General features: G+C 36.1%; 1 protein-coding gene across 2 annotated transcripts; it reads left to right on the top strand.

Annotated features, from left to right (window-relative positions):
• Window positions 1-3020: 3020 nt before the first annotated feature.
• Window positions 3021-12707, top strand: LOC148871792 (acetyl-coenzyme A carboxylase carboxyl transferase subunit alpha, chloroplastic-like). Of its 2 annotated transcripts, none has more exons than XM_088971366.1 (13): window positions 3021-3380; window positions 3522-3944; window positions 4048-4122; window positions 4721-4828; window positions 4939-5099; window positions 5293-5407; window positions 5495-5649; window positions 6142-6193; window positions 6291-6359; window positions 7299-7376; window positions 7464-8643; window positions 9369-9422; window positions 12317-12707. In XM_088971366.1, exons 2-11 carry the CDS (start codon window positions 3615-3617, stop codon window positions 8640-8642), a joined length of 2322 nt encoding a protein of 773 aa, XP_088827492.1. In that variant the 5' UTR covers window positions 3021-3380; window positions 3522-3614; the 3' UTR covers window position 8643; window positions 9369-9422; window positions 12317-12707. The 2 variants fall into 2 exon arrangements, with proteins under 2 accessions (XP_088827492.1, XP_088827491.1); XM_088971365.1 differs by having other exon boundaries at window positions 12260-12707.
• The last annotated feature ends 1976 nt before the right edge of the window (window positions 12708-14683 follow it).

The following is a 14683-nucleotide window of genomic DNA, read 5'->3' as shown; positions in this document are numbered from 1 at the left end:
CCTGTAATCCTTCCAAGAGGGTGGAAGTTTGGCAATGATTGCTCCCACTTAGAAAGATTCGGGAATGATGATGTTAAGGGATCGAATTTTATTGACTATCACCTGTAATTCATGAACTTGCTCCAGTATAGGTTTATGGTCGTTCATGGTGAAGTCAAAGTATTTTGCAATAAGATACTTATTCGTACCTGCTTCTTGCACCTTGTATTTGAATTCCAGGGCCTTCCAGATTTCTTTTGGAGATGTAAGTTCCTTGTAGAAGTTGTAGAGCCGGTCTGATAAGGCATTCAGTATGTGTCCTCGGCACAGAAGTGAGTCATCTTCCCGTTTTGCTCTTTCCTTCTTTAGTTTCTCAGAGTCTTTGTTAGTGGGTTCAGGAAGTAATTGTAGATTCGGGTCCAATAGATAGTATAGCTTCAGTGTGGTCAGAAAGAAGATCATTTTGTCTTGCCATCGGCTGAAATTTGCTCCATCGAACTGGTCTAGTCGAGCAAGATCTTGGTTCATCATCTTGATCGAAGTCATGCTTGCTCCCGCCTCCATTGTAGAATAACGTTCTAAAAATGTTGGGAAGATGGGGTCACTGTAACTTAGGAGGAGAAGCTCTGAGGCACGTCTGAAGACACTGTTTTTAGAACGTTATTTGCCCCCACTCAGTTTTACTGAGTTTGCTATTGGGTTACAAGCAAATTCGTTCCCAGGATACAACAGAGCCTTAGGCGAGAATATGCAACCAGCAAAGTTGAAGAGTCTCCAAAGAAACCTTCTTTGAGACTGTAGCAGACCGGACTGAGAGAGAGAGAGAGAGATAGTGAATTTCGAAATTGTGTGTTTTGGAGTCTGATTCATGCTCCTTAAATAATTTGTGAAGAGGTATGAAGAAAAGGTAGGTGTTGGTTTAGAGAAGGCACCTTGAACAGTCACAATTTCAACCATTGTGACTGTTTAAAAAGTTGTTAACAGTTGGTGACTGTTAACTTTGAATTGTGCCTCTTGATCACACCCGATCGAATCGTGACTGTTGATCTCATCAACGGTGATCAACGCACCAAAACCAGAGCCAGAGCCGCCCATCGTGAGCCACGCGGGTGCGAGCAAAGTGCGCCTCTAAAGTGCCACACATACGCGCGCATACGCGTGCACGCTCGTTGCGCGATATCGAATCACCATACTCTCCTCTACTAATTCTAAGGAATGTAAATCAGCTCCTATTGAAATACTGAAAATAAACCTTGTAATTATCCAATGTGGGACAAGTTCAAAACTGGGTTTTTTTTTTTGTAAGAGAAAAACTGATTTTTCAATCAAGTGTGCAAGTGCAATTTCTCATGTAATTGACCAATCAAACCCATTGGATTTAATCTCTTATGAGATTAAAATCCAACAGCACTTAGGGTTGCCAAGGTCTTAGTGGGGTTGTCAGGGAATTTAAGGTCACTCTTGGGGTTGCTAGGGTCTTCTTGGGGTTGCCCAATAGGGGTGAGCACTATTTGATTAAAACCGAAAAACTGACCCAAAAATTTTGATTTCGGTTTTTTCGGTTCTGTTTGATTCAGTTTTGGTTTTTAGAATTAAAAATTCAGTTAATTGAAAAATCCAAAGTAACCAAACTTTGCTATATAGCATGTAATATATAATATATAATATAATAAAATTTGATTTCATAATATATATTATATTATATATTTATATGTTATTGTTATGATATATATAATATATAATATAGTATATATATTTTTGAAATTCGGTTTTAATTGAAATAACCGAAAATCGAATAGTACATGAGGAACCACATGTAGTTACAATGGAAGAAGAACAAGTGTTGTTTAATGCCCCTTTTCATTTTACTATTGTTTTTACCTCTTGAAGACAACCTCAAAGGCTCGATTTGTAAAGGCCATTAGCTTCAAAATTGCAAAAATATATTTTTCTGTTAAAGTAAACTGTTGTCATGGTTAGCGATAAATGCCTTGCTCCAAGGAAAGTGCATTTTACTTTTATTTTATGGCTTTAATTTTGTTTGCAAATTACTTTATAAAGTAAATAAAGTAATAAATTCATTTAATGGTGGATAGATTCCCCAAGGAATTCCACTTCATGACTTCCAGAATTTTGAATAGGCTTTAGTCCATACGAGGGAATCATTCGTACAATATACACTTATATCTCATATCATTAGTATTTTCAACCAATTTATTATCATCAAAACACTTAATCTGCATTTGGAATCAGTGTAAAACAGTAAAACATCATCGGTGTAAAAATATATCGGTGACGTTTTACACGAAATAGTGAAAGTGACCATTACTTTTTGAAAACGTAAAGGGTGAAGACAGCTGCATTTGGAATCAGTGTACTGAACCATATGATGAGGTATTTATACCGATAATTTTACATTGATTTTATCAATGTAGTATTTATACCGATAATCGATGTAAAATTTTATATATGATGAGCTTTTACATTGATTCACGACATAAAACTACACTCCATCCAAACACACACAAAACTGAACTGGAGTGGAGTTTTGTGTCGATCATTATTACACTCTTTCCCAACGCGAACAAAACCGAACTGATGTAAATATTTATATTCTTCTTGATTTACACCGATTCCAAAGACAGCCTTACCTTTGATAGGTTTTACATCGGTTATCAACGTAAAACTCTACTTCATCCAAACGTATGTAAAACTAAACCATAGTGAAATTTTATGTCGATCATGATTACACTTTCCTTCCAAATGCAGACAAAATTGAACCAATGTAAATTTTTACACCATTCTTGATTTACATTACTTCCAAACGCTGCCTTATGGTCAAATAACAAAAACATCGGGTTGGGCCATGCCTGAAGTATTAGGCCCAAGCTTGGCTCAAAATTTTTTAAGTTTGATGCGAGACCGAGTTGGGCCAACCTTGCATACAAAATCATGGGCGTGGGCTCAAAAATTTGGTCGGGCCGGGTTTCCGTGCCGGGGCAAGGATGATCACCCCAAACTGTACTCCACACTAAGAAATTGTTCAGCAGTTTAGGTTTTAGAAGTCATCTGATTGTACGCGCGTCCGGTTGTGGATCTCTCTCTCTCTCTACCATGGCGATCAATAAGATGTCACATTTCAGTGTCTTGCTACTTGCTAACTAATTATCTTATGTAAGCGCTTCCTGGTTTATTAGTTGCCTAGCTGATAATTTGGTACCCCTCTCTCTCTCTCTACCATGGCGATCAATACGATGTCACATTTCAGTGTCTCTGCTTCGTTTCCTCTGGATCCCAATTCCCACATACTCTGGTGCTGGCATTCTGGAGATTTTTAGCTCTTCTTCTTTGAAATACCAGTTTACTCATCCTCCTACTCATTGCAGCTTTCCATCTTTCAGGTTTGTTGTCAGGCGATCTTAATCATTTGCTTGCTGTATTTTGTTTGGTTTTGAGGTTGATTGGGGTTTGGTATTCCGCTGATATTGGTTTCAGTGAATTCGAGCTCTTTTTTTTGACAATTCTGATCTTTTCCTTTCCAGGTTTAATATTTTGGAGCTGTCTCTCTCTGGTTAACAGAGGAGTTGGTTTGGTGATCTATTTATTATATTTCGTGGAGGATTTGGAGCTTAAGAATGGCTTCTGTACCTCATTCTTTACTTTCATCTTCTGTTACTTCTGCTTCGGATCCTCTCCGAAGTTCGAGTAATGGTCTTAATGGAATTCCCTTAAGGCTCATTGGGAGGGCACGGTTGGGTGTGTTCTTTAAGAAGGAGTTCACTGTTACTGCAAAGATTAAGAAGGGAAAGAAGCATGATTACCCGTGGCCTGACAATCCTGATCCGAATGTCAAAGGAGGAGTTCTTAGTCATCTTTCTTATTTCAAGCCTTTGCAGCAGAAGCAGAATCCAGTCACTTTGGATTTCGAAAAACCGCTTGTGAATCTGGAGAAGAAGATTGAAGATGTAAAGTCCTCCTTTCTTCGCCACTCATGCCAGACGTCTACAGCATGAATTCAACACTTACAGATTTCAGTTTGCTTTAGATTTTTGCTTCTTCTGCTTGTAGGTGCGAAAGCTTGCACAGGAAACTGGTTTGGATTTCAAGGATCAAATCGTCTCACTGGAGAATAAGCATCAACAGGCAAGTCGATAATGTGCATGGTTTCCGGATCACATCCAGAGCAGTTGTAATTTCATATTTGAGTAAAAACTGAAGTCCCGAACAAGTGTAACAAGCGGAAACGTGTGGAGGAAAGACATCGTACATTTTGTAGCTGTTTTACTTAGCTTCCGTTATCATCCATCTAATTTTCTTAATCTGAGGTTTTCTTGGATTACTTTGAAATGCTCTGGGTATACGTTCTTAGCTTGATTCTAGAAAGGTACCCTAGCTTCTCCCTTGATCAAAGATGGCACAAATAGCTGGTATTATCACTTCCGTGTCTTGTCCTTCTCTCTAGAATTTAAATTTATCTCTAGCCCTTGTAGGTAATCTTAATTATGCCGTCTTAACTCAATGGGTAATATATGATGTTCATTCTAGAAGCAGCAGTGGTAAACTGGTATTTCTAGCCAGGTTTTGCACCCTTTTCTCAATATACATTGACAACAAGCAGGAGTTGTATGAGGGTGTCCATCCATCATGCTGTACTTGATTCTATTGCTGTCATTGGATTTGATTTCATTGGCAAGTTACTGGACCTGAATGTTTTTCTTGAACTTTACAATGTTGACTTCAGGCTCTAAAGGATTTATACAAGCATCTAACTCCTATTCAACGAGTGTATATTGCTCGACATCCTAACAGACCAACATTTCTTGACCATATATTGAATATCACTGACAAGGTACGACAATGCTGATGGGAGATTCATGTCTACTTGGATTATTTCTTATTTGTAATATGAGGAGAATTATCTCAATTCTCTAATTGTTTCCTTTAATCTCAATTGTGTAGTGGGTGGAACTACATGGAGATCGAGCGGGTTATGATGATCCTGCTATCGTAACTGGTATTGGAAGCATAGATGGTAGACCATACATGTTCATAGGTCAACAGAAAGGTAGAAACACAAAAGAGAACATTCATCGCAACTTTGGAATGCCTACTCCACATGGGTATGTTCTCTGGGTACGAATTCATCATATAGAAAGTAGTTACTAGCCATGTAAGGTTTTGTCGAAGGAATATATCCCCTTTTTTGTGGTACTGAAGATTTGGTTTTAGAACTAACCATGGATTCTATTTAATCATATTCTAAGTATTAAGAGAATCTCATTGTAAATTATAATTGGCTTCATCTTCAAACAGCTATAGGAAGGCTTTGCGAATGATGTACTATGCAGATCACCATGGATTTCCTATTGTTACTTTCATTGACACACCAGGAGCTTTTGCAGACCTTAAATCAGAGGAGCTAGGACAAGTATGCATATATTTTAATTTTCGGACATGCTTGGGTGTTGATTTTCAAACAGTCTCAAAAAATCCTTTTTGCTTGACCTGCATGCAGGGTGAATCAATAGCCCAGAACTTGAGGACTATGTTTGGTTTGAAGGTTCCAATCGTCTCTATTGTCATTGGAGAAGGTGGTTCTGGTGGCGCTTTGGCTATTGGATGTGCTAACAAATTACTAATGCTCGAAAATGCAGTCTTCTATGTTGCAAGGTAGTTCATACTTCATAGATGCTCACTTTATAGTAATAGCTCTTCCAGACAATTTATTATTGTTTCTATTTTTTGTGCTTTTTCTTGTTTAATTGAATAAAGTTTATTTTTATGTTACCTATAAGTAATAGTGTGATCTTCTTTTCTCTCTCTCTCTTTTATTCAAAAGTACATTGTTTCTTCCCTTTCTCCTTTTGTATCTCTTCTTCTCACAAGTCAAATCCTTAATTCTCCCTCTTTTTTCTACCACATTCATCCTAGAAGGACTTTCTCCTTTCTGTCCTACATCTTATGTTAATCTATTTGACTTTGATAATTCCATTCTGCAACTTACTATATCAGTAGCTTGAGCCTATTTCATTTGTGCTTCTACTATTCCTTGTCATTGATTGACTTTAAACATCTTTCTGGCATCATACGATCTGTACATCGAAGCTATTCATTTTATCTGCTTGTCTACCCATTGATCTCACTTCCTTCTCTATGACACAGCCCAGAAGCGTGTGCGGCAATCTTGTGGAAGAGTGCCAAAGCTGCTCCAAAGGTTTCAACTAACTGTTTTAATGTTTGTCCTTGTCTTTGTAGCAGGCAGGCTACATTTACTTGGTTATAATGATTTTAAGTATTCTTCATCTTTGCAGGCAGCTGAGCAGCTGAAAATAACTGCTCCTGAGTTGGTCAAACTGAAAGTTGCAGATGGCATCATTCCTGTAATTTTTTCCTCTATTTTAAATTTCTTGTATTTTGATGCGTCCTTTCATTTCTCTAAAAGGAGTTAACAACCTTTACATGTGGCACCTTCAAGAAATGATTTATTAACACAAGGATAAATTTGGACAGCAACACCTGCCTTTCGACTATGCCATCTAAGCACGTGGTCAGATTGACAGAACATATATTTTTGAAAGATCATAGCTTCCTGGAGGGGCACATAAAGATTGTTGATGTCAATGGCTATTGTACATGGTCTCTCAATATAATGAATGTTTTCCAGTGTTTTTAAAGTCGATCCAGAAATGGAACTGCTTTTCCCTCTGGGTAGCAGGTTAGCAGTTCAACTATCTGGGTCAAATAGGTCAATCTGTGATGTCATAATCAAATAAGAAATATATAAAAATAGTGAAAATACATCTATTACTGAAAAACATAGAAACTTTGTAGAAAAGTTGGATATATATCTCTAATGGTCAGTTGGACTGTCCGGCCAGTTATTCTGGCCTGTTTCACCTAGAAACCGCTTATTTGCAAAAAAAAAAAAAAATGCTGACTCAGTTAAATGATCCGGTCACCTTGCCAATTGAACAGATCTTGGTCAGTGCTGGTCACACATCTTATATATATATATATATATATATATATATATATATAGTATTTTTATCCATTTTCATCATTACTAACAATGATTCTAATTTATCACACTTTTTTTTGTTCAATATGATGAATATAATATTTATGACATGCTCAATTTTTTCTGCAAAGTTTATCTATTTTTATATTTTATTACGTAGTTTATGATGTCATAGGTTGACCAGTTTGATCCATAGAGTTGAACTGCTGACCCACCAATATTTTATTACTTAGTTTATGGTCAATTTTTTTGCTGCAATTACTTGTTTCATCTTATCTCATCCACCTTTTTTTTTGGACAGGAACCAGTAGGTGGTGCGCATTCTGACCCATCTTGGACATCACAACAGATAAAAGCCGCCATTGCTGAAGCAATGGATGTATGTATCTGCCATGTTGGCTTTTTGTAGATGAACTCTACTTTCCCGTTGAGATCCTAACTTAGACCATATCATCTACTTCTACAGGAGCTCTTGAAGATGGATATACCAGAGCTATTAAACCATCGGATGCTTAAGTTCCGTCATATTGGTGGGTTTCTAGAAGGAATTCCAGTTGACCCAGAGAAGAAATTGAACATGAAGAAGAAAGATGAACCAATATCTCAGAAAGTAGAGCTTGGAAGAACTCCAGATATTGAATTGGAAAATGAGGTTGGAAATCTGAAACAAGTCCTAAAATCCAGGGTGTCATCTTTCAAGCCTACAGAGTTGGAATTGAATGAGATGATAGAGAAGCTGAGAAGGGAGGTTAATCAGGAATTCTCTGTGGCAGTCAATGCCATGGATTTGGGGGACCGGCTTGAGATGCTGCGGGAGGAGTTTGCAAAAGCAAGAAATTCACCAGACCCACTCTTTAATCAGGGTTTGAAGGACAAAATTGAGAAGCTAAAGCAGGAATTCAATCAAGGATTATCAGAGGCTCCCAATTATGATAGCTTGAATTACAAACTTGACATGTTGAAGGAAATTTGTAAAGCAAAGAAACTCTCAGAGCAGAATGGTAAAACAGCAACTTTGAAACAGGAAATAAATAAGAGATTCAAAGAGGTCATGGATCGACCAGACATAAAGGAGAAACTTGAGGCACTTAAGGCTGATGTTGCTAATGCTGGTGTGTCAACTGAGAGGGATCTGGATCGTGGGCTAAAGGCTAAAATTTTAAAGGTGAAGAAGGAGATAGAATTGGAATTGACTGATGTGCTTAAGTCTTTGAATTTGGATGTAGAGGCCATTAAATCAAAAATTATCAGTGACCAAACCTCATTCTTGGACTTCAAGGTCAAGATAGAGGAACTAAATGATGAAATTGGAAGCAAAATAGAGGCTGCTGCTAGTTCATCAGATATTAAGAGCAGAATAGAGCTGTTGAAGTTAGAGATAGCAATGGCAGGAAGGGATCCTGGGCCAGATACAAAAACGAGAATTAATTCTCTTATTCAACAAATAAAGCAAAGCCTTGCAGAGGCTGTAAGTTCCTCAGAATTGATAGAGAAGCATGAAAAGCTAAAGGAGGACATGACCAAAACCATGGAATCTTTTGGAGGATCGAATGGAAGCATGAACTTGGAGGATTTGAAAGGAGGCAGTTTGGAAGATGCATCAAGATTAAAGAATAATGCAAGTGCAACACACAGCATTGTTTGATGTAAGTTTATCCAATCTCATTGTTCTATAATTTCCTAAGAATTGATATAGAATGTAGCTATCTGTATAATTATTGTTTGACATGCATAGAGAGCATTGTTCTTCATTTAAGAACTAGCACTTGCAGATCACAGCTAACGATAGTTTCATTAGTGTTGTCTGAGCTCATTTGATGAGGTCAACCTTAGGCTTTATCTAAGTAGATTTTCTCATGCCATTTTTCTATGTAATTTTCTTATCCTCAGCTTGAGTTGAATTACACCTTTCATCCAAGAGGTTCTTCCATGAGGAAATGGAAGTGAAAAACATCAATTATGTTTCCATACTTCCAGAAACAGTGACAAAATTTGTCTTTTCTGATTTTATAGCCAGCTTTACTTGTGAAGTTGGTGGATCTAGGAGTGTCAATGGACTGGGTTTCTGCTGGATCCAATCCAATTAGAATGGATTTGGAGGTCCAATATATTGTTTTGGATTGGACCAGTCCGGATTTAATGGTCCAATGTTGAAGTGGACATTCCAATGACCTCAAAGACCAATCTAAATCCAACAGAGTGAGGAAACCAGAGGGAGGCTAGGGCAACAAAGTCTACAGTTTATTGGTTTAGGTTGAAGTAACATGGATCAAACTCGTGTTCTTTCCAGAAAATGTTCTCTCTCTCTCTCTCTCTCCTGCTTGTCCTATCGTTCTCTGTTCAAGTGAGAATGCTTTGTCTCTCATTGCAGGATTGAAGGCACAGAGCAGCTGAAAAGCTCAAAGAACTCAACAACGGTGAACAGGTCAGTAAGTCTAGTTGCTTGTATATACATTTTTTTCTGTGGCCATTTGATTTCTGATATCCTTTGAGCTTTCCTGTTTCAGCATTTGACTGATTAAGGATATAAATATTGTCTGCCTATAGTTTTTTCTCTGCATGATTCTTTCCATAAACTATTGAGATTTAGATTTATGAGCTTTGAGGTTTGTGCTCCAAGTCCAGAGGATCAGAGTTTCAGCTTGGAAAACTTTCTTAGTTTGATTTCAAGTTGCTTGAAGCTCTTAGTCTCAGGTCAATTTCAGAGAAAAATCTTTGCCTCTGTTTGATTGGCTAATTGTATTTTTCTTTTTCTTTTAATGAAAATTTCCTTTTACTTATAAAAATTGATTTTTGGGTATAAATCAGTTTCAAAGTTAGTCGGGCTTCGATATTTTGTGGATTCTAAAGAATTTGAGGACTTTGAGGAGTTTGTTGTACCTGTAAGTTACAGGTGCCTAGTAAAAACTCCTCGTTGCTGACTTGCCGGCTTCCTAACAAATCAAAACCTAATTAATATTAGGAGAAGCAGCTCCATTTATTTCGAACATAAAATGTTTTCACTCTAAAAATTTTTGGTTTTATTTCTTGTCATTTTACACCGTTAGACTTTGTTTTCCACCCCTAATCCATCAAAATTTAAGTGGGCTCCATTTATTTTAAAATAAGTGAATTTCTTCATAAAGGGAGTAGGATTCACATCAGTTTTCTAAAATTATACTCTTAAAAATGAGTGAAATCTCTAGCCACCAGTGTAAAACAAAAAGTCATCCAAAGAATAGAAAAAAATGAACCAAGTAAAAGTTTTACTTGGTTCATGATTTTACTTCAAATCCCCACAAACTTGTCCATAGGAACTTTTTTTCTATCTACACATTTGTCTGTCTGTCTGCCTATCTCTGTATTTATCTATTCTTATTATAAAAGTGTGAATCCACTAAATCCTAATTACTTCACTATTCATGTTTAATATTTTTCTTGGCTTTATTTGCCCTTGAACAAAAACAATCTAATTTAAACAGGTCGGATCTCCATTAGTATTAGTTCAATATATTGACATGATACGTGGAACTATTCAGTTTCCCAGTTAAACATGGAAACCAACCCTGTAAGAATGGGCCTGAGATCACAGCTCAGTAGAGAGGTTGAAGTTTATAGACCCGCTGTGACCTACAGTATGTATAACACTTGGAATTTAAGTGTTCCTTAACTTGTTAAGTGTGGGATGAAAGAAATCAAAAACAGAGAATAAATTAAAATACAATCAAAAGCAAATGTATATAAAGCTGTGTTTGGTTGCAGACTTGCAGTACAAATTTCATTTTCACTGGTTTACTTTTGCTTCAGATTTGGCTGTCTTATCTGCTTGTGAGAAGTAAAATTAAGTGATCTCCACTTTAAGTGAAAGACAATGGTAGGTTGCAAGATGATGTGGTTCCCACTTTATATCAGAAAGAATTATTGAGGTAGGAAGGTGTAGTGATTTAAAAGGTGCGCCTAGGCGCATTTTAGGCTAGGTGCCTCGCCCAAGTCCTAGGCGCAGCCCTTTCAAAAGGCACACGCCTAGTGCGCTTGGGTGTGCGCCTCAGCCTAGGCATGCGCCTTTTGAAAGTTTGACGCTTTTTTTGAAAGTTTGACCCCCGTGCCGCACCCCTTGAGGCAAGCCCAAACAAGTCCATGTTAGGGTCTTAAATTTTTAGTTGTCACACAAAAAAATAATGATTTTATAATTTTAATTGATTTTTAAGAAGATAATCATTATTTTTTGTGTGAGAACTAAGAATTTAGGACCCTAACATGGACTTGTTTGGGCTTGCCTTGTGGGGCGTGGCACAAAGGCGATTTGTAGAATCGGGAATGTAATATGTTTTACATCACATTAGCTAGTTTAAGTAATGCAATTGAGTAAAAAAAGAGATTGCGGGTTTTACATGCTTGAAAATGTTTTATATGTTTGATTTTATTTTTAAATTCACATTTGAATATGCTTTATATGTTATGTTTATGTATTTTAATTTTAGATAATTGATTTTTAAGACATTTATTTTAAAATTTAAAGTTTATATCTTTTATTAATATTACATTTAATATTTTTTTGACGTTTTTTTTTATTTTTGCGCCTTGCTTCCAAAAGGCGTGCACCTTGCCTTGCGCTTCATGCCTCGGGCACAAATTGACCCCTGCACCTTTTTTGTGCCTTGTGCTTTTAAAACACTGGGAAGGTGATGTAAATTTTGCCTCAGTTTTTGAGATATGAAATTTGCACTGCCAATGAGTACAAAAAAAGTAGAAGTTCTGTATCAAGAATACAATGTGTTTTTGCTAAACTATCAATATAGACTTAACTATTCGGCAGTTTTTACAGACTTTTGACACAGGCATCCCAAATTTTGGAATTTGTATCTTACCACCAATTAAGACTGAGAATTTGTATCTAAGTTATTTACCAAGACTGAATTAGGTATTCAGCAGTCTTTGTGACATTTGAACAAAAATAGTCAAGAGAATTTATTTTGTTGCATTATGATAATCTGTGTACTTGGTTCTTCTTAACGTTAATGTTTGGGATAGGACAGGAGAAATGGGAAATCCTTTATATTGTGCAGAAGAGAGGGTAGAGTTAATGGTTTTATGGGCTCTTCTAAATCTGGATTCAAAAAGATCTCGTGTTTTTTTTTGTTTTTTTGGATAAACCAGAAAGATCTCATGTCTAGATCATGAAATTTTGATTCTTGGCTGCTTTCTAGAGTTTTTCTTAAAGTGTCATGCTTTTGTTGGTTATGAATTATGATAAATGCTATTTGGTCTTTAAATGCTACACAGATCTTGGAGAAATAGCACAAGCAAAGTTTGATTTTGATGTGGTTGGACACTTGTCAGGCCTGAGGTGCTTTTCTTCACGGTGAGGGACCACCCAACCAATCCAGCTACTTAAACATCTGTAGCGGATACTGAGAAACACAAGGCTCCCAGAAATGATAATGTTTATATGGGGAACGTCTGGTCATTCCTGGCTTTAAGACCTAGTGACATGGTGTTTATACCATCTTGCTGAATCTGAAATATAAAGAAATGCATTGGCAGGTGATTCACAGAACATAGTTGGCAAGAACTTCTGTGGTTATAATGTTTTTTATGTTCATGGCGGGCAATATTATCAGCCATTCTCCAACTCTGTTCTTTGACTTGTTACTTAGGTTTGTGACCATTCAATTATCTTTTATGTAAATGTGAACTCCTAACTCGTAAGTAAGCCCTCTTTTTGTCATTATGATGTGAGTCTACTGCTTCAAAATTCAAACAACGTAATAAATCCATGCATTTAATTTATACATGAGAATGCCAAATTTCTGAAACGAACACCAGGATATTGTTTCTACTCTTTGAGCACACTGCACAGCTTTTAAGAAATTATAAATCATTTGATTGATGAAGTTGCTTGGTTGTTCTTATTTTATATACAAAGGGGTTCCAGCAGAGATCAATTGCTTAGGTGATTTACTGAATGGAATCCAGGGGGTACAATGGGTATAATACCCGGTCTAAGGTGATGTAGTAGAATGCCTAAGTAATCTGTTTTTTTTTTTTTTGTAATTGCTGCATTTTTTATATATTTTTAAATATCTGTTATTTTTACAATTTCTATATTTTTCTTATAATTGTTGTTTTTTCTGCATTTGTCATATTTTTATGAAATTTCTGATATCTTTTCCTGTAACCTTTATATTTTCTCTAATTTATTAACTAACCTATTATTTTTTTCATCATTGTTTAAGTAATCTGTTATTTTTTTTCTGTAATTGCTGAACTCTTATATTTTTCTTCTTATGCACTTTCGATGTTTTTTCCTATAATTTTTGTTGTTTTTTTCTGCAGTTTTTATATTTTCTGAAAATTTTGATATTTTTCTTGCATTTTATTTATCTTTTGCATTTTCTATGTTTTTTATTTTTTATTTTTGTTAATTCATTCCATTCGGATCAGATTGGTCAAATCCGACTCATCTACATTAAAATTGGGTCCAGTTGATGTCAAATTTGGATCGAATTGGGTCCAGGTTATTTATAATGGACTCGCATCGGATCGGATGGGACCAAAAACCCGCTCATTGCTATTTGCTAGTATCCGCAAGTTAAGTAGCAGAAAAAAAAAAGGCCCAGCCTTATATTTTGAAACCTTTTCTGGGTTGTGTGTGTGTTTGCTAGTTGGGACGTTTGGTGAATAGAGTATACTTTCTTGAAAAGTTATTTTGGCCTTTTGGGGTTTAAAGTAGGGCTGAGCCGGATTAGCCTGGACCCAACAGAGAAAGGTTGGGTTGGGTTGAAGTTTGGGCTAGGAATAGGGTTAAAAAGCATCCACTGGACTTCAATGTTTTTTTAGTGCAACTTGGATTGGCCTGAGTTAGCATTTTACACTTTTGGGCTGGTTTATTCAAATTTTGGCAAAATCCCAACCTGAGTCTGCTCAAGTCGCATCCCTCAAATTTTGGGTAAAAGACTTGAACCTCCCCTGATGTTCATGCTAAATATTAAGACCTTCTCCTCCCTTTTAAAAATGACTAAGACCTCCCCCTTTATGTTTAACAGGATTGTTAAATAGTTTTTATTGCCCATGCCAATTCTTATTTTCAAACACAGAGCACTTCTCTCTCTCTCTCTCACACACATTTTCTGGATGCACACTTAGGCAATTGAATTGAATGGTTGTGACCTCTCTGATGGCTTTCTCTAATCTCCTTAAAACTAAAGATCCATGTACAACAAAAGATATACCTTCAAACCTTATTTGTTTTACAAAACGGTTGTCATGTGCAAAAAGGAATTATAGCCCTTATTTGGAGACGGTTTATGACTAGATAACCAAGAAAATGTTTCTTAATTCTTAAAACCACTAGATCTGCTTTTGTGATCTTGATGGTCTTAGCATTTCCTTTTGTTAGATACACCAAAAAATCAGAGCCGGGATTCGATCCATACTTATACAGTGTTTGATAAATCTGAAATCTGAAAAGTTAAAAAAGATATTAATGGTGTCTGAAATATGAGAAGAGATATAAATGCTTTTGACTTTTTAAAGGCTTTGTTGTTTGTGTTGGATCAAATTTTTAGCATATGAAATTCCTTAATTTTACTATTTTATCCCAAAAACATAGTATTTGATGATTTTGAGTTCAATTTGTTCTATTTCATAAAATATAATTTATTAAATTCAAAATAATATTAAAAAATATAAACAAATTATGATAAA

Source organism: Nelumbo lutea, chromosome 2 (assembly GCF_056320005.1).
Source record: "Nelumbo lutea isolate HS-2025 chromosome 2, American lotus-T2T, whole genome shotgun sequence".
Lineage (NCBI taxonomy): Eukaryota > Viridiplantae > Streptophyta > Magnoliopsida > Proteales > Nelumbonaceae > Nelumbo > Nelumbo lutea.
This window is presented reverse-complemented; position numbering and strand designations above follow the sequence as displayed.

Bases quoted from the DNA above. Each gene is read 5' to 3' on its own strand.
- LOC148871792 (XM_088971366.1), top strand. From the start codon at position 3,615: ATGGCTTCTGTACCTCATTCTTTACTTTCATCTTCTGTTACTTCTGCT. The intron at 6,360-7,298 runs GTAATTTTTTCC...TTTTTTGGACAG, and splicing joins TTGCAGATGGCATCATTCCT to GAACCAGTAGGTGGTGCGCA. The intron at 7,377-7,463 runs GTATGTATCTGC...CTACTTCTACAG, and splicing joins CCATTGCTGAAGCAATGGAT to GAGCTCTTGAAGATGGATAT.